Source organism: Falco cherrug, chromosome 13, assembly GCF_023634085.1.
Source record: "Falco cherrug isolate bFalChe1 chromosome 13, bFalChe1.pri, whole genome shotgun sequence".
NCBI lineage: Eukaryota > Metazoa > Chordata > Aves > Falconiformes > Falconidae > Falco > Falco cherrug.
The window spans coordinates 30,036,948-30,057,344 of record NC_073709.1 but is presented as its reverse complement, the minus strand read 5'-3'; the positions used below and the strand labels follow the sequence as shown (position 1 = coordinate 30,057,344).

The 20,397-nt window shown below is 37.0% G+C and overlaps 1 protein-coding gene across 8 annotated transcripts in view; it reads left to right on the top strand.

Annotated features, from left to right (window-relative positions):
• CDC42BPA (CDC42 binding protein kinase alpha) overlaps positions 1-20,397 on the top strand; it is a 189,915-nt gene that overhangs the window by 111,922 nt on the left and 57,596 nt on the right. For 6 of the 8 annotated variants that reach the window (XM_055725384.1, XM_055725377.1, XM_055725378.1 and 3 more), the window contains exons 10-16: positions 2,762-2,841; positions 3,886-4,052; positions 4,513-4,635; positions 9,577-9,710; positions 11,326-11,568; positions 11,817-11,927; positions 15,822-16,069. In XM_055725384.1, coding sequence (XP_055581359.1) covers positions 2,762-2,841; positions 3,886-4,052; positions 4,513-4,635; positions 9,577-9,710; positions 11,326-11,568; positions 11,817-11,927; positions 15,822-16,069 — 1,106 coding nt within the window. The remainder of the gene's footprint in view (positions 1-2,761; positions 2,842-3,885; positions 4,053-4,512; positions 4,636-9,576; positions 9,711-11,325; positions 11,569-11,816; positions 11,928-15,821; positions 16,070-20,397) is intronic. The other 2 variants (XM_055725380.1, XM_055725381.1) reach the window with 2 other exon arrangements.

Here is a 20,397-nt window from a genome sequence, read left to right as displayed (position 1 = left end):
AGTGTTGTTAAGCGTTGGAACAGGCTGCCCAGGGATGTGGTGGAGTCGCTGTCCCTAAAGGTATTTTAAAAGACATACAGATGTGGTGCTTAGGGACATAGTTTAGTGGTGGACTCGGCAGTCCTGGGGTAACGGTTGGACTGAATAATTTTAAGGGTCTTTTCCAACCTAAACAATTCTACGATTAGATCTCAGAATCCTTTCATACAGGCCAATTAAACAAATCAATCTAGCTGCATAGTATGACGTGCATTTTTCTTCTTTTTTTCTTGATTTTTTTTCCTCAGTACTATCTGATATTGCCCGTGTCCCTTCACAGCTGCAGAATTTTGATCTTAAAACTTTTTTTACACAGTCTTCAGATATCTGTTTGCATATTATTTTGTCCAGGAACAGCTATTGGGATTGGGTGGCCAGAGTGGATGCTGTAATGTAGCAAGTCTTCATTTGTGAAGCTGAAATACCTTTGGAGGCATTAAATTAAAACACATTTTAATGTTGTCCAGTCCACGAGTCCTCCTTTTTAGAGCCTCATCTCCCAATGGAGGCACTCAGAAGGTGCCTGTGCAGTGTGAATGCTTTACCCTTGTGAAGAAGCAGGGAGCTGCAGATGAAGAAGGAATGCTCTGTGACAAGTTACTAGATTCCCAGCCATGAAAACTGAGTCCAGTTCTTAATTTGCTTTAGACGTTTGGGGGCCGCATGAAATGCCATTGAACTGTTAAAGAGACGAATGCTAGTTTCTAGAGCGTCTTTTTCAGTTTCCTAATTTGAAACACATGAAGGTTGTATTTTGTTCTGTTTTAATACAAGGAGGTTATGTTTTTACCACTTCTTTTCACACCTAGCATCTCAGAACCTCTGAAAAAAACTAGCCTAAGGCTTTGCATGCCTGAGGGTATTTTTACGTTTTTGCTTCAACTGGTGGAGATTGTATTTAACATTGCTTTGCCTCAGATTCCTTATATGAAACTTAGAGGTGTTTTCCCCTGCATCTTTCATACGTACCTTGTGAGGAAGTTTCACACACTTGCATTACTATTACAGAAATCAGCACCATAGATAAGCTGATGAGACTTTTTTTTTCTAAGTTCTTTGCAAGATTTGAATGGCATGCAGCAAATGAGGAATGCCCAATGCTGAAGACAAAAGGCAATGCTGGTTGAAAAGCCACGGTTGTTACTGTTCTGCCTAAACTTTGAATGGGACTGTGGTCCCATGATAAAATAACATATGTAATAATGAAATTAAAACAGCAAGGTAAAAGTACACATAAACACAAAGGGCAAAACTGTGTCGTTCAGTCAGTATAAGTTCTGCTGGTTTTTAACTGTTCAGTTTTTTGTTTAACCTTACTGATAGGCATGACAGACTTAGATTCAGTTATGACTTTGTCAGTGTGGTTGATATGCAGTTTAATTCACACAAGTAGCAGAAAAGCATTATTTTGATCTTTGCCAAAGAGACAAATTATTTACAGTATTTTAGAACCAATGTTTGGTTACCTGTGTGGTAACTGAAAATGGTCATATGGACTGTAAAAATCACACAGTTATGCATTTGCTCTGTTTTAAGTTATTTGTAAAGATGATTTTGAAACTCAGATCTATGAAACGTGAAAACAAAATATAAAGAAGTAAAGAATTTTACTTTTCTTAACCATACTCTGTAATAATTTATATTTTTATTATCAATTAGTGGAAAGTTAAGGCTTTGGTATTTGGTCTTGTCCTTAGTTTCCAAAATGCCCAACAGCATAGATTTAATGTGCTTACATAATCTAGCCATGTCATTGGTGTTGCCTTTTATTCTGGGAACTCTTTTGGTGTGAAGATTTGTCTGCTAAAAGGTCATGGTTAAGATGTAATATAGCTGACACCACCACCAAAAAGGTAATTTTGGATTTCTCTTGAATACAGTCTTATTCCCTGTTCTGTCCTGCCGAGTGTTACATGAAAAAATTTACAATTGGTTCCTTTTTAATTTTTCTTTGGGTTTAGAAAAAAATTGTGACCTTTTCTGACAATTTAGAACCTTTTAGCGCTTTCAATGTGATAATCTTCTTCATAGGGAGTTTCTTCTGATGCCCATTAAGGCCATCTAGTATAGCAACGTGAACCTTGCGTTTTGGGGTTAAACAGGAAACTTTTAACAGGATATTTAAGAATATTAGAACTTATAATTGTTTGAGTAATATAGCAACAAGGTTATTTTAGCCTGAGGAGAAGCTCAAAGATTTGTCTTGTAGTTCTTTGGCAGGCAAAAGGAGCAATGAAGGAAGAAATGGTCAAAGCACTAGTGGAAAATGCTGTTCTGTTACTTCTTTCTAGTAGATGTCTGACTATTGTTCTCTCTAAATAAAGATAGCCTGCTCAGGAGTGGGGTTGGTAATTCTACAGGCAGGAAGTTCTGTTGACTAAATAGCAGAGAGGAGTATAGGAGGGAGTAAAAGGCGACACTGTGCTAAGAGCTGCTTGGAAAAAAGAAGGAATAAATTGGCTTTTAATATGTGGAATATTGTGATTTCCTCCAACAATAGCCTATTTAATTACAAAAACATTTTATGCCAGCGTGCTGTATTTTAGTATACTGCATGCTATTATAAATAGATTTAGGTGATGCCGTTTCCTATTTGGGCTGTAGGTAAGGATGAATACGGTTAATATGATATTATCACTAATACTTCACATATAGTTAAACTCAAAAATCTTTTTAAGTCCAGCGGGATATTACTTACTCAACTCTCCTATTATTTTTCTAGGAAACAATGCCTCCACCATCACACACTGCATTTTCTGGCCATCATTTACCGTTTGTGGGTTTCACATATACAAGTAGCTGGTAAGTTGAGAGTTCCGAAATTATCTGTAGGATAGTTACAAAATATCTTAAGTTTCTGTCTCTAAAACCAAATGCAAACAGACAACAAAGAATGTGGTTTATTGAGAAAATCACTGGGCCATAATCTAAAATGCCCTCTGTCCAAAAGAATGAGTTCTCTGCAGGTAAAATTTGCATGAATTAAAAAGTCAGCACCTGAGTTTTGTTGAGAAAGGTGGTTTTCAGATAATGTATGAAGTTAACTGCCTATGACAAAGGTAAGACCAGAGGCTGGACCCAGAGAGAACTTGGCTCATTAGACTTCAAGACCAGTTTTATTTCTAGTCCTTGGACACTCTTTTAAGTCTGAATGGAAATTAAAAAAAAAAAATTACTTTTATTAATATTTGTTGTCATGTTCATCTCTTGCGTTAAATTAAACAGTAACAAGGAGGTCTGTGTATGCTCCTTGATCATTTATGAAAATAAATAAAGAATGTTTGCAACCATTGAAAAACCAGGCCTGTGTTTCTGTGAACACATGTGCTTAATGCTGGTTATGCGATGTGTCCTGTGGACTTCAAAAGGATTATTTGCGGAAGCAGTAGTATGTGTACATGAGTATTCGCAGAATCAGGGCCAGAGCATTTCTGATGGGTACATGCCCTCGGTGTCATGTGATAATTTCACACCATTTATTGTGATTGTTGCCTTTAAAGTATTTGGGAAACTTGATTAATTATTTAAAAATAAACTGTTATTGTAATGTTACTATATAAATTGTTGCTTTTTGCTATCTGGCTAATGTAGACTGTCCATAATGATAATTTTGTTGTTCATTCACTTCTATGTAACAAAAAAATGCATTGAGGAGATCAGTTATACTAGGTAAAAAATAATTCCATTTTTAATGAGCACATACTAACAAAGCATTATTGACTGTATAGTAAATCACATAGTAATTAATAATATAAACAACTATTTATTGGTTGGTATGTGTTTTTTAAAATTAGTTTAAACACAGCTTCTTGTACAATCCAATACTGTTTAATATTTTTCCCCCAGTGTGCTTTCAGACCGCAGCTGTCTAAGGCTGACAGCTGGACCACCCTCCATGGATCTTGATGCCAGCATTCAAAGAACTTTGGAAGATAGTTTAGCAACGGAAGCTTATGAGAGGAGAATAAGACGTCTAGAACAGGAAAAGCTTGAACTTAGTAGAAAACTGCAAGGTATAGTCCTTAAAAAAAAAAAATAAAAAATTGTTCTGTCACTTTTTTGACTTAGATTAACTTGCAGCTTTGTAAGATACAGTTTATACTGTGGAAAAAAATAAATGTACGGAGTCCTGGAATGCTTTCTAGCAGAAAAAAATTCATTATTTCCATTGACAAATTACATTTCTATTACTCTTTGTCTGAAATATCCCATGTATGCAACTTCGTATAACATATTGTGTGTGCACTGTGTCTTGGTTACTATGGCTAAAAATTTCATTCTTAAAACTCTTAAGAACTTGGTTTGGCCAGTTGGCAGTTACTGAAAAACTGGCTTAGTAGCTGGAAATTGCCAGTTGTAGAATCCTCGGTGGGCAGGGTCTTTTGGCATGTCTTAATTTATCAATAATCTCTTTCTGACCTCCTCAGATGTCAAGCATGTAATTTGCCCCTGTCTCTTCCATTTTTTTCCTAGAGTCCACCCAGACAGTCCAGGCTCTGCAGTATTCAACAGTGGATGGCCCAATAACAGCAAGCAAAGATTTAGAAATTAAAAGTTTGAAAGAAGAAATAGAAAAGTTGAAGAAACAGGTAACAGGTATGTTATATATATTAATGTAAAAACTGTAACAGGAAACAATATTCTGACAAAACTTTTTTTTCTCCTACTGTGCTGCTAGTTTTACTTTGCTTTCTAAAACAGTCTTCCAGTCTATCTTTACTTCTCATTTTACCCTTTGCTCTTCATTGGTAGCTCGACGTTTTCAACAAATTCACCTTAATATTCAGTGCTTCAGTAATTCCAGTAGCAAGGAAGAAGGAAGATTTCAATTACTTCTGCTATTATTATTAATGGTAAAGTTCCACTAGTTTTAAATCGTGGTGTTGCTAATTTACATGGGTGTGAATCAGGCTCTGCCTGGGAATCTGTGACACCATGACCAGTTTCCACAGTGCCACCTTTCTACCTTTTCTTCCCCCGCCCCCATGCCTCCCCCCCTTCGTTTTGCAATGTGTACTGTGAGAGCGGAGGTAACACTTGTGTGGCTCTTTTTGACAGTATCAAAAGTCACTGCAGACCTTGCAGAAGTCATAGTCACTGTGGCATATCTTAGCAGTCATTGCTTTGTACCTCTCTGCAGTCCAGTGTGCAGGTACATAGGTAGTAAACTGGAAGGAAGTTAAGGTAGGTGTTGGTTGTTGCTTACATGGATAAACACAAGCGGTGAAGATTTTAGCCTAGTGGTTTTAGTAGTCTTAAAAATATTTGATGGAAGGATGATTATTATGCTTTACGCATCAATTTATATTTTTCATTAGCTCATTTTCTGTTGAATTTTTCTTGGATGGAGCAAATTCGTGAGCTGTGATCACAATTTTGCTTATATTTTCTTTGAAACCACAGAGGTTTATAGTGTGCTGTTGCTTAGTGCATAAAACTGAATGTGGAGCAAAAGCTAGTTCAAACTGGACATGTGCTTTTCTGAGTATTTTTTTGGAACAGTACTTTTAGAAAAGTGTAGATTATCTGGGAGGTGGGCTGTGTGGATGGAACTACAGTGATACTGAGTTTTCCAAGTGGCAGAGAGTGGTGAAAGGTGTCCTCCATGACAGAGGACACTATGGGCTATAAGGCTGTAGTTCCATGAGCAGAACTGAAAAAAATCCACACCTCTGCCACCAAAATGGGCCCTGCTCACAGCTGTGTGGCCCCTTCTCTCTGTGCATGCCCTGAACTCTAGCTTGACTTTAATTCACTCGATTAAACAAGGAAAGAACTATCTAGGTATAGAGAAGAATTTAATCAACTTACAATTTAATAAATCAGCACAAGAAGGGCAATAGGATCATATGAGAAAAGGGATGTGAGGGGGAAGAACAACCTCTCAGCTCTGCTGTCGATGAGCTATTGTTCCTTACAAAACTGAACATTTAATTCCTTTCCATTTAATTCCTTTGCTTCTGAAAGTTCGTGAAGTCTTTATGACAACTGAAAATTCGGCTATCAAGTGTCTCAGTACTAAGTAAAGTTTTAAAATTGAAATCTGTGCAGATAAAAGAGCTGAATGTCTTTAATTAATGTCATACTGCCTTTCTTTAGAACTCCCAAACCAGTCAAAAAGCAAAGATCTACTTAGCCTGATACCCTGTGTCTTTACAGAGGCTAGTGGAGACATTTAGCGAATGATTCAAAGAAATCAGATACCCAAATCCATCTTTTTCCAGCCTTACTCTCCCAGATTCTGGCAATTCAGGTTTTAAGAACTTCCAGAGGAACAGCTTCTATTGCACCACCACGTTGAATATAGCTGTTAGTGAAACAATTTGCTGTCTGTTTAGTTAATATCTTTTTAGCCTACTTTAAAGGCTTGGTTTGTTTTTAGAAAAATTAGTAAGATTGATAGAAACTGTTAGGTATCAGGACTAGAGCTATAGCAACGGAGGAGAAATCTGGTTACTCTTGTCAATGCAAATAGGAAAACGTCTGCATTTTATGTGAGAGAAAAATCAGATACAAGTAGGTAGTTCTCTGTTGTATGTCCATGTCTTACCTGTGGCTAGGGGAAAAAACCCAGCGAGAAAAGTTGGAGGAACCCACAAAAAAAGATTTATTCAGGTTTGTATTTGTGAAAAGACTTCATTCAGTTCCTGAAAGTGTCAGAAATGCCAGTAGCAACACCCACAGAAAGAATCACTTGAACTCAGTTTCCAGACATTTTATATATTATGAGGCAGCAGCGCACTATGTATGAGCTGCAGACTGCAGCACATAGATTATATGTTTTTAAAATTGTGCAGTCAGAAAAAAGTCTGTTATGGATACAGTTGGACAGTTGCTCTGGCATGTTGCAGCAGTTTCATTTTGTACCCTAAGCATTATTTTTGGATGTGGAGAGGGCTTGACTAGCTCAGGATCACACTGGTCTTGAGTGATGCTATGTTGGCACTATGTCAGGACAAAGGTTTTTGTGAAGTTTCTCACCAGCCAAATGTCCCTCCACTTGCTGCTGTAATGATGAAAAAGACAACGCTATCAGAAACTTCTGTTCCGCAGCGGTCCTTAACTCTGAGTTTGGCTCTTTGCAACCACTGAAAAGTAACATCTACAAGAACAGCTTTCGAATGGGACTAGTCCTTTGTAGAAAAGCATCAGGATCAGCTTTAAGTTACATTTTTATTCTTGACTGTTGAGCTGCACCTTAGATTTAAGCTCATTACTGAAGGTATTACTCTCTTCCTTTTGGTAATGAAAAAAAAAAAAAAAAAAAGGTGTAGGAACATTCCCCAACACAACTGATAGCCGTTTTCAAATTAGAAATAAGTCAGCGCCTGTCAAAGGTGGTTAATATTGAGAAGGTTTTCCCTTAATTATCTTCTGCTTCATGCCGCATATATATATGTATATTTCTTCCTAGATACAATATGTGATTTGGTTTTTTGGGTTGGAAGTGAATAATGTGATGAGGAACATGCAGTTGTCTAATCCATCCCCAGTCACCACATAACTTTCCCAGTATATACTTGAATCCCTTGTTTTGTCCAGACAATACAGCCATTAGTTAGAAGATAGTAATTTGTGCCTGGAGTTGTAACTACTACAAGCCGATTTGATAAAATTGGGAAGAGAGAACAATGTATTTTGATTGATTATATGGGTTTTTTTGGTGAGATAGATTTTAAAACTAAATTAATGACAGAATGCAGGCACAAACCAAACAATGGACATGCCTGAATGCTTCCAAATTTAGGGAGCTAGTTCCAGGTTTTCTGGGTGGCCTTTAAAACATCTAGATGTCCCAAATCTGCATCTGATGAACTTAAAGTTCAGTTCAGGTGCAGAGCTGAACTTTATGCTTTGGGCTCATCTCTTGGGCAATTACATCTAATGTAATAACATCCTACAGTGAGTGCTTGCATATATTAGCTAAAATGTTTGCAACAACTAGGGTGATGAATGGAAACTTTCTATTTACTACACGTCACAACTAGCTTTTGGTTATATTCTTTAACCTGTTTTACTGCCTCTTCTGGAGCTGTGTAAGTAAACACCTGCTTAAAAAGGTAATAAAAAATGAATACGAAATCGTGTCAGATTTGGGAGTCTCACCGGGGAGACCTTAGAAAAATAGATTTTTCTTGTCCATCTAGTTTTCCAGGAAATGACAAGCTAGCATATGCTTTCAATTTTTGAGGTCAAAGTTATAATTTTTGTTCGCTAAGTTACATAGGAGAAAACTTTGAGGAATCTGTAATGTTGCCAAATATGTAAAGGGCAGCGATGGAAGAAGAAAACAGAGCTGTGGAACAAAGTAGTTCACGCACGGAAGAGAGATTTATCTTGGCTCAGCAGAGCCATATATAAGCTTTCTTTTTGCTGGTGACTTAAGAGTAGACTACATAAAAGAGGCAGTTAATTTCTGGCTTTGAGCTACATCTCTTCTTTAAATGCATTCTTTAAAATTTTTAAACAAAAGTCAATGAATTAAAACAATATTGAATATTTGTCCTGGTATAAGCTAATGGTACTCATTTGCTTATAAAATTCTTTTGTTCCAGAAATTGCAGCTCTTCAAAATGTATCTGTTTTTATATTTGGTATCTCGCAAGAGCCAGTCTCTTAGGGTTGCATTTATGAAAATCTAGTAAAAGGCTCTCATTAAGAGTATAGATGGGTTCCTGTTCTGTGGGTAAATACATATGAAGACCTGCCACAGCTGAAATCAAAGGCAAAATTTCCAGTGATTTCACAGAACTTGGAATTAGCCTACCTTCATATATATCTTGCTCTAAATTCTTGTTTTTAAGTGAAGGACTGGTGGGGAAGGGGCAGGAAATAACCCACTAACTAGAAATTTTAAATTGTCATATTTTAGGGATTTCACCTTTTCATGTTGTAGCATTTGAGCATATTATATGATGTTATTTAGCTGTGGTGTAGAAATGTACTGTCACTGTGTAACTGACAGTTGGTAAGAAACTGTAACAGTTTTCTTGCATTTATAGTAGTAATAAAGGGGATCACATAAACGCAAGTGGTTTTCACACTAGAAATAAGTAAAATCATCTGAAGTTAATTTTAAGTGTATCAGCAGTAGAAATACTTGCCAGCTCTTGAAGTGACCTGTTATTTTTACTGTTTTTCTGGGGGAATTTGGGGGGAGGAGGGAGACTGTTTATAATTAGTGTCATAAAAGATGCATTATATATTACATCACAGTGCCTAAAAGTCAAATGTATAGGTTATGTTAAAGCATAGCTTACAGAATTATGTATAGCGCATGGATATTACTATGTGAAAAGCCAAATTGTTACCGTTTTCTATGTTGTTTTGCAGCAAGCTGTGACCTTTTATTCTGTTCCATTAAAAGCAGATAATGGCAGTTGAAGCAACCTACTCCCTATTCTAAACCAGATAAGATTTTGCGATTAAGTGGAAACCAGAACAAATACTGGAGGGGCTTCAAGCAGCTACACTGTGCTATTCTAAAAGAATGATTTTTTTTCCTTAACATATTTAGAAGTCTGCTGCTTTTTCTAGATTCTGGTCAGCTAGAACAGCAACTTGAGGAGGCCAGCACTGCAAGGCGGGAGTTGGATGATGCTTCCAGACAAATAAAAGCTTTTGAAAAGCAGGTCAGAACTCTGAAGCAAGAGAGGGAAGATCTTAATAAGGTAAAAGCATTTTGTCAGCAACTCTTCCAAACCCTGAAGACTGTTTTATTTTTGTTCACTTTGCTTGAAATAACTTTCAAGTGTAAAATTAATGAGCAGATAACAAATGTGTAGTGTGACCTACTTTGCTTTTTTTTTTTTTTTTTGAAGAGAAGGATGTTATTTAAGGTGTTGTATGTACAACTGCTGGATGGTCCTAGGTGACTACTTCCAGATAGTGAACTACTCCATGATCCAAGTTGCCTGATGGCTGCAGAGTTTTTATAGCTTCAGATCAAGGTGGTAATGATAATGGTTAGAAGACAAAGCAGAGAACTATTCCAGACAACTAATATAACATGAAGAATGGCTGAAACTGTAGCAGGGGAAAAATGTTAAGAATATAGTATTAAGACTGTATCACAGAACTCTTCCCAGAAGAGAGATGTGAAAAATTGCCCAAATATGAAGATTGAAAAGTAATTTGAAGTAACTACAGTTAAAGAATACTAGGGTTTATTTCTTCTTCTCTGTCTCCCGATTCTTTGTTTTCTTATTTACAATGTACTGTCTTTGGTGGATCTTTTTTGTGATCATGGTTAGATCAGCCTGTAATCAGGTGTGAAATACATTAGCCTGTTTCTCATCATGATTATATTGGCCCAGTATTTTATGGTCCACACTCAGTGCTGATGTGCCAGCTATATTTAACGCTGTTTCTTTTAACTCTTAAGGCTCTTACAACCTTGAAAGCTGCCACTTTCTCCAAGAAAGACCATCTCTCTTCTAAAACAACTTGTAGTAATTAGGACCTCTTTTTATCAACCTTAGAAAATGCTTTTAAATTTGCATAGTTGTCAACAGTGCCAAATATTAATTCTTCCTGCCACTCTTCTTTTCATCTTCAGACGTGCTTTTCCTTGCTTCTTTGTTCTGCTCCGGTTTGGCTGAACATCATTAAAACATTTAAACAGTTGTGGTCCCTCATTCATAATGTAATAGCACAGATCTAGGACACAGCAAGCTTTGTGAAGGTATTGTGCTGTAGGATTATCACAGCACTGGCAGCGTTATTTCATGTCGGTTCCTTTAAAAGAATAATTATCATATAATGCTGTTAATCACTGCAGTGTTTTGTTGCCTGAAACTTTCTGTAATATTTGCTATTATGGTACAGTGTGTGGAAATCATACTTGCCATTGCAAGTCAGTTTTCAAAAGCTTCTACAGTAGAATTTTTCATAGAGCAGAGTTTTCCATTCAGTTAATGCAAAAACTTTTTTAATCATTTAGCAGTTGACATAAGTACTATTCTTTTTATTCATTTAAGTAGTTCTTCAAAAACTATGCTAATGACATATGTCAATGCGCTTGAAAGCCTTTGTGTTTAACCTGTCCTAATGGAATAAATTCCAACTTGGTTTACATTTATGCGGTTTTACTAACTTTAGTAGTGTAAACCCTGGCCTCTTTCCCTATTTATAGAGGCATGCAATCTGTATCATAGATGTATTCATGAAAAGAAATGAATATGCAGTTTCTATTCACTCTGGAGAAGGTGTTAGATGCTCATCCAAACACAGAATTGGCCTTACAGCTTTCTAGGTTTATTACTTAATTCTTTTTTTAAACTGTAGGAACTGGCAGAGTCTAGTGACAGATTAAAATCCCAAGCCAAAGAGCTGAAAGATGCACACAGCCAGCGGAAATTGGCAATGCAGGAGTTCTCAGAGATGAACGAGCGGCTGACAGACTTGCACTCCCAAAAACAAAAGCTTGCCCGCCAGCTCCGAGATAAGGAGGAAGAAATGGAAGTGGTGATGCAAAAAGTAGAAAGTTTAAGGCAAGATTTACGCAGAACAGAGAGACTTAAAAAAGAAGTAAGTGGTGAGAAGACTGTTTAGAATTTATGAAATAGTAGTTACATGTAAGGTTTTCTGACAAAGTAATTTTTTTATGTTATTTGTAAATCTTTAACTCTTTGATTGTTGTTTCAAACAGTACCAATTTTGTTTTCTAAGAATTTGAAGTGTTCAGTTTAGTGCTGAAGATTTATCTCTTCCATTGAAAAACATTTTGGAAAAAAAAATAAGAATTCTACCTATTAAAAATGTATGTACTTTTGTAGCTGGAAGTCCAAGCTGAAGCCGCAGCTGCTGAGGCATCCAAAGACAGGAAATTGCGAGAGAGAAGTGAACAGTACTCTAAACAGTTGGAAAGCGAAGTAGAAGGGCTAAAGGTTAGTCTGTTTTGATATTAACACCTTCAAACTTACTAGTCAAGTAGGACTTGGATCTGTTTAATTGCTTTCAGATGGAGGATGAAAGGGTATTGTCAGTTCATCACTTCAGTTGACGCTGAATGTTAATGCAAGCATGTATCGCGTTATTGTCCAAAAAATGAACATTTGCCTAATGCACTTTTCAGGCCAGTGTGTTCGCTGCACACCGAAGTATTTCTTAATACTCACTGTTTTCTTACCAAATTGCTTCTGTTATTACTTTATTTAACTTTACCTGTTAAAAGCGCTTTTTTTTTTTTTTTTTTTTTTTTTTTGTAGTGTAGGGTGGTTGAGTATTTGTGTGTGCAGGTTCAGAAGCCTGTGCAGGTTTCTGTATAGTTGTTCTGTGTACTATGTTGTTCCTGAGCGTGTCAGTCAAAAGAAAGATGTTTTTCTCTGCTATAGATGTCAACTGATGTAACTGTAAAGGAAATTTTTAGTGTATTCTGCCTCTCAGCCAGAAGTTGAGACGTTTTTGCACAAGAACAGTATTGAGTGTGAAGGCTTTGTTTATATTGATGAGATTGCTCACACATATATGTGTTCTTAGGAGAAGAAATTTAAGTAAGCCAAGAATGTTAACTGTTATTCTATGATTTAGCATTTTATACTGTGCTCTGAACAAATCAAGAGTTTCTCAGAAATTGAATGATAAGGATTTTCATTTCCACGTGAAGATTGCTGTTCATTTACAGCAAAATCCTGTTTCCAATGTTTCATTCAGTAGGATAAATCTAAACTTTTTGTACAAAATGCCAAATTAGGCCTATTCTGATCTTAATTTACATGAATAACAGGGGTTTTTTTATTAGAATTATGTGGGACATTAAGTCACTGCATAGAAAATTTGGGACTTTTTTTGAACATTCTTTTATTTTGCCGCCTTTTGTTAGATGAAAATAAGGAAATCCAGTCAGTATGAAGTTTGGATTTATAAAGTTTCTACTGCAGTGAATTCAGATTGTTACCTGAAAATCAAGATGTATTTCTTCTGTTTTCATGAATCTTCACCATCAGCAAGAAGTTTGTTGACAGTTTTGAGAGGCGAGAAGAATTTATTGGAGATCTATTGAGAATAAATGATCTGCTGATTTATAACAACAGGGCAAGTTTATTGGAAGAGGAAAGGGAACTGGTAGCTTGTTTAGTAATACTTCACAATACAGTAAGCACACTTTGGATCACATGCAGTTTTGATGGTGATTTATCCATTCAGAAAAAGCTCTGCATGGCTCTTAAGTTCAGGAGGCTATCAGAGAGGAAAGGTCAATATTTAAAGAAAAAAGGAAAGTTTCTTCAAACGACAATAGAAATGCCCATAAATGATGGGAGATTAAGTGTAAACAGGATATTGAGGGCTAAATGAAGAGATTTTAGAGAACACTTAGCACTGGAAGCTGAGATTAGTTGTGGAAAGTTCTTTAAATCAAAAGCAGAAGACCACCATAGGAAGCTCGTGGAGCTGCTTGTTGGCAGGGCTGAGAAGGGTAATCTCTGAGTTGATAAGGCTGTAGCAGAAACACTCGACGAGTTTTTTGGTGTTTCAGACTTTACTGCTGAAGCAGGGGAGACGGCCACACAGAGCATGTTCTTTGCAGCAGGTTGGTCAGATGAGCTGGGTCAGTCGGAGGATGATATGCAGGAAGCATTGCAGCTGGCCGGTGAGCCAGGCTGATGTCACACACACCAGTGGCCTCACTGAGGGGGGTCTGAAGGAACTCGGGTGAGAAGTAAGAGAACTGCTGGCCAAGGCATGCACCTCTTATTACAGACGGCCCACTGTGCCGCTATAATGTTGGTCTGGAAGGTCCTAGGAACTGCAGAGGAGTGGGTGTGTAAGTAAAGAATAAGGTCAGTGAGCTCATGGATGAAGCGGAGCCTGTTGGGCAGGCAGCAGGTGTGCCTTTTGTCCAGCAAAGTCTGCGAAGTTGTCAGTAAGTCTGTGGACAAAGGAGAGCCAGTGGATGTCATGCGTTTGGATTTTCAAAAAAATCAGGCTCGGTATGAGTCAGCAGTGTGCCCTGGCAGCCAAGAGGGCAAACTGCATCCTAGGGTGCATTAAACAGCATCTATCTATCTGTGTGCCAGGAGATGCCTTATGTCTCAGTTGCACCATTTGTCCACTTGAAACTGGCATGTATGAAAATATCTATTTAGAATTTGTGCTTCCATGAGTTCCAAATATATTTTCTGTTACTATATTACTCTAGTTCTGTGAGCCACTGCACAATACCATCCAGTTTTCTGTTCTGCTGCACCATCTGTCTTATGGTCTTAATGGTATCTTCTCATTGTGGAAAAAAATGTGAAATGCCACTAAAAATATTTTATGTACCCGATAGATGATGTTGCAAAGCCTAAGCATTTTATGGCCTCCATTGCCATGTATGTATGTGTAGGCAGGTCAGCATGTTGGGCAAGTTCAGTAGGTAACTGCCTGTGTATGAAATAAAATTCCTATGCTTACTATCTTTTTTTTTCTTCTTTTTTTTTTTTTTTAAAAATATCTTCCTTTCTCCAAACCATCTCCTCTTAGGATGGCATCTACTTTCTCCAGTTCACCATTCTGCATCCTAAGGGCAGGATTTTACTCTTAGATGGAAACAGATGGTCGTTTTGATGAGTTAGAGAAACCAGTGCGGTAGCAGCACATATCTGGCTCGTACACTGAGGGGGGGTTGCAGTGTTCTGCTGACACTGACAGCGAGGCCCAGCTTTCTCGTAGCATTTGTCATGGTAGAAATTCAGCTCAGCTGAATGTTCTACAATGACATTTAACTTTTAAAGTCTGTTCATACATCACCCAAAGAAAACTATCCAAAGCCATCTTTAATTAAAGGAGACTGAGAGGATTTTAATATCTCATGGTAAGAATGAAGGTATAATTAACAAAATATCTTCAGTCCTCCTAAAGGTGTGACACAGTCACCATAAGTAGGTTTTCCAGTTACCTGTGCTTTCTCAAATCACAGTGTTTTTATTAAGTTTTTATTAGACTACCTTTAATTACATATTAAAAAAAATAGAAAAAAAATTCCAAACCAACTTGTAAGTATGTTTACATTAAAAAGTGTGTCCATACTTGGATTTCAGTGCATGCCATGCCACTATCTCATTTTGAACCTGATCTTGCTCCTCCTCTATGTTATGGCAGGACATTGAGTTTAGTGAGTGCAGCATTTGGTGCAAATGTGTATGTATCCTGAAGCAGTGTGTAAAGACTATTGAAATGCCAGAAGACCTCACTAAGAGAGCTATGCAGCTGCGAAAAGTGAAGTAATTACTCTTATTGTTTAAAGCTTGTTTTTCCCTATTAATCCACTATGATGTAAATGGTCAGTTTAAAATAGGTCAGGCTTCCCTCCTGACTGATGCAATCCATATAGTGTTTCTGTAGCTAGATTTCAGCCTTCAGTTAAGCCTCTGCTTGTGTTAGTATAGCTTTTCCATAAATTATTTGTGCTTTAAAATGTACTGACTGTATATCATAGTCCTTATTCTGCATTCCTGAAAGTCTCTTGAACTTGTTGCTGTCAGCTGTGTGAGTGGGAGGATAAAATTCTTCTGTGGTCACTTTCTGACTGCATGTAAGGGGAGTCAGAATGTGGCCAGAGATGTTTAACGTGATGGTCAGATTTTCAATGGCTTGAAAACTATTACTGCATTTAAATCAAAAGATGATAGAGTACAATTCAGATTTATGCTCTTAACAGATTTTCAAAAAAATTGAGATAGATGTGTTTAACTTAAGTTTGTAATGGGATATTTTCTAAACATACTTATGAATATTATGTTGTTATTAAGCATCATTTTCAGCATTCTTGAGTGCTAACTTGGGGCTGTTTATTTTAGCAAAAACAGGTTGGTCGCTCACCTGGGGTAAGCAGTATAGAACACCAGCAAGAAATCACGAAATTAAAGGCAGATCTGGAAAAGAAAAGTGTTTTTTATGAAGAGGAACTATCTAAACGTGAAATAATGCATGCTAATGAAATAAAAAGCCTGAAGAAAGAATTGCGGGATGCAGAGAGCCAGCAGCTTGCCCTCAAGAAGGAGATCATGATTTTAAAAGACAAGTTAGAGAAAACCAGAAGAGAAAAGTGAGTATTGTATGAAATTTACCTTTAAGCTCAAGATATCTTTTGAAGTCTCCTAGTATGTTTCCAAACGTGCTGTCACTTCCTTAATTGTAGTGCAGGCAGGTACATTTTGGCTGAACTAATGTCAGGGTTGAAACCAGTCACCTTTAAAAATAAAACAGAACAAAAAAATCCACATCCCTGTACTGAAACGGTTAATCTTGCACCAGAATTCTTGCACTGGCTGAGCATTTCAAGGTATGTAATGAATTGCAGATTTGCAGCTTGGGGTGGGTTGACCCCTGAAGCTTATGTTGCAGTTTAAAATATTTTTTTTTGGACGTTTTTTCTTCTGTTTGGTATTTTCATCTTTTGATGCAAAACTCTAGTGTGTTAGAGATCAACTAGCGCCTGCATTTCTGCCAGCACAGGAACAGTCACTTAATGCAGACTAAGGCTAATCCATGCTGGGTTCCATCCAGTGTTAACATCAGTCATCAGACTACTGTAGGCATAAGCTGCTTTATCTCTTCTGACATGGTAATTTGTCAGAGACCTGCTTTTTTCTCTCCAACTTGGTGGAGCTTATAACTGGCCTTGAGAATGTCCCTTGAGGCATTCATCAATAAAACCATTTTTTTTTCTGTTGGATAGTGTCATAATGGAAATAGTCGTAAATTGAACATGTTGATTTTCATTCATAAAAAATTCCAAACGCTTTATAGACACTAACATAGATGCATCTTTTTGCTGCTGTACCAAGGTGGCAGATTAGAAAAATCATGGAGAAGTTCCTGCTGAAAGCTTAGCCAAACTATAGCAAGTCCTTAAATACAAGTAGTAAATAAAATACAGACTCTTTCAAAAAAGCTTATGCAAGTAGAGTTGGAAACACTGGTTCTCTGGTAAATTATTTCCAGCAGGGGAAGCAGATCATACAGCCTAGAATGCAGTGGATGAACTGTTTCTTCCTAGAATACAGCTATTCGTAAGCTGGACATATTAACACAGTAGTTTGCTGCTGTGTTCTAGGTTGTGAGAGATAAAACTTGCATCAGCAATGTGTTTTCTTTGTACCACAACTCAAAGCTCTTGCTGACCTCTGAGTTACAAATGCACAAAAGGCTATGCTGTCTTGTAATATATAAAGGTGATAGTATGATAGTCCTTTAATGCCATGTCACTCCAGTAGTGTCTCAGAAGGAGGAATGTTCAATAAAGAATCATTAATACCTCTTTCTGCAGGCTAAACTGTTGCTGAAGATCATACCTCTAAACACTGACCAACCCAAAACCTCCTGGGAAATCTGTCAGAACATTCTAACGTTGTACAGCTGCAAAATTTTGAACTAGATGCCCATCTAGTGAAATAACAAATGGCCTAGCAATGCTGATTTGCTTCATGCTAGCTAGTTCCTAAACCTTCCTTCAGTGTAGATTCTGTCTATAAATAAGGAAACTGGATGCAAATTTAAAATCTATGCTGACATAACCATGTGTTTCTGTATGTATTTCAAGTGTTTTAAACATTTTAAAGCATGAAGAGAAATGGCATCATATAACCAGTATCCAACATTTGGCTCGTAATGGGAAGGGTCTCAACATCGTATGAAGTCAGGTGTCCAAGCACATGATCAGTGATTAATGAAGACCTGATCTTAAAAAGCTTTTGTTAAACAGATCTGCAGAATCTCATGCCAGTATTAGGACTCCACAGAAACGAAGTCTACTGTTCAGGGTGTGCTACAGACTGACTTCTGTAGTAGCTCAGGGATTTAGAAGGGAAGCTTAAATATTAGGAATAGAATTGCTGTTGCTGCTCAGTTCTCAATATTTGGTAGTTTTTCCTTAAGATCACATGGATTTTTTTATTATTATTATTATTTTAATTTCTGCTTACACATACTGTTTTTAGCTTTTGTAATTGCTCATGCAAAGCTTTTTGTGAGTCTTCCAGTACAGAGGTGTTCAATGTAAGCATTGAAAAGGAAGCACCTGGAGGCTTTGTGCTGAAATAAGTAGAATTATTTCAACAATAGGCTTGGGGGTGGGCCTGGGGTCGAAGTGTGCATATACAGTTTGGCAAAAAAATTTGAGTAATCTAAAAATAATCTTTAGTGTATATTAAAAAAAAATAAAAAGGGCTTTGGTAAGAGGACGCAGTTGCATTACTCATAAGGGTTATAGTATAGAGTGGATTACGTAGGTTATTCTAAGCAAGGGTTAGTAACAACTTGGTCAAAATCTATGTACTTTTTTATGTGTCTTGCATGTTGTGGTGGTTTCCATTCATTTTTTCAAAACAGGTATTTTTTTTCTTTGTTTCCTTCAAATCAAGCTTTCTTACTTCTGCTATTTCAACAGCATAAGTCTTCAAGGGAGAGAAACTACCTTTCTGCACAAAATTATCGCCCTTTGCCTAAGTCTCATAAACCTCATGCTATTAAAATCAGGAATGTAGGAACCCTGTATCAGGCCAGTGATCTGTGTAGCACGATATTCCATTTCTTAAAATTGTCATGAAATATTTTAGAAAAGGTGCTAGAAACTGTGTAAAATAAATTGTTTGTAGAAGTTTCATTTAAGCCTGTCATTTAATGATAGATTGATAAAGCAGAGCACTTCATAAAACAGCATTTGATTTTTTTTAAATTGTGTGATATAAAGAAGCCTGGGGGCTGGTGTTTGTTTCAGGTCTACTTTTCTTGGTTTCAAAGCAGTAAGATAAAATATTTCTCCACTTTGTACAGCTGCAATAAAGAGCTGGAGTGACAAAGTGATACCATAAAGCTGTTTCACATTGCTTGCATGTGTTTTGCTACAGTTATTTTACTGATAAAAAGAAAGCTGGATCATGTATTATTTCTTAAAGTTCAAGAGCAGATACATAGCTAAATTTTAGATGAGAGAAAAAGCTTGATGGGAGAGAAGGATACCAGGCTTCAAAGCAAATGCATTATTTTGATCTTCCTGGCTGCCCACGGTATGCTTGTGGAGTCAGTTACAGTTCAGTTGTTTGCTGAATTGATATTTGGTTATGATAGATCATACCCGCATTCTCCTCTGTTTAAAATTTGTTCTTGTTTCTTTATTATAGTATAGCAATCTGACTTACTGGTAGTGACAGTCACCAGTTGAAATAAGAATGTGAGGTACAGAAAACTTACAAGTATGTTGGGCTCTTTTACCAATCCAAAGCTTCCTTAATCCACCACTATTTATGGCTGCTTTGAGCCTTAAAGCCTTAAAAGAACAAATTTTAGACAAATACAGAAAGAAAACCTCTAAACAAAACCATAAAACCATAAAAGCTAAATAAAAGAAATAAATTAATAAAAAATTAGGTGGGTCTGCTGCCTGAGAAATTAGCTTTGAATCTATGCCTTGCAAACAGAAGCAAGACCTGTTATTAATTCCCCTGACAGCCAGTGCTTTAATCTCTTCCTGCCTTTTCCCTAGACTGCTCATCATATGCATGGAATCTGTTGATATAGAAAAGGAGTGGTGGTGAATTTCAAACTTGGCATTTAAACAGTAACGATAGTATGTTACTTTACTAGTATGTAGTGTTATGTTTCAAAGGATGCCTAGCAACATAGAATTTCACTATGAGACTAACATGCTGGACTAGATTTCAAAGAGTGGTTGAAGCACTAAATGAATTTCAAATTAGGAATAGGAAATTCAAACCAGCATTACTCTTAACTGGGTTCACTGTAACTACTGGCACTTCTCATCTTTTAAGGGTGTTCTCTCAATTTGGCATAGTAGTAGTAGTTCTGCATCTCAGAAAAAGAGGCAAGGGTGTAATTTGTCTGTTACACAATGTAAAAGTCTGATCAGTATCCAGAAAAAAAAAAAAGGTGTAATGTTTAAGACAAGGTATCCCCTGGATTTTATTTTTACAGAGTTAACCTTTTATACTGGGCACTTTTTCAAATCTTTTAAGGCTGAATGGTGGTGTTTGCTGAATGGATCTTTACTGTATCTGTGGCAATTATAGGGTAGTTCCATCAACTGACTGATGAACTTTGTGCAGGTTACCTGAATAATTGGTGAAATGGTGAGTGCAAACCTAGTGAGTCTCAAAGGAGTGGATGTGAGGTGGGAGTTACGTGTCTAAAACATTGCTGTACACCACTTTAAAGAAGGTAGTGGTTTTGGCAAACAGAGGGCCTGCCACTTCACAGGTTCTCGTATTCATTGTGCAAGGTCAAAGGTGACGTTAAGCAGAATCAACCAGGGGTTCTCCTCTACTGAATGACATACACAGGAGAAGGGAAGTTTTTGGGGAAACAGCTACTCTGAAACGCTTTTCTCAGAAACAAGGTCCAAACCTGCTCTAGAAT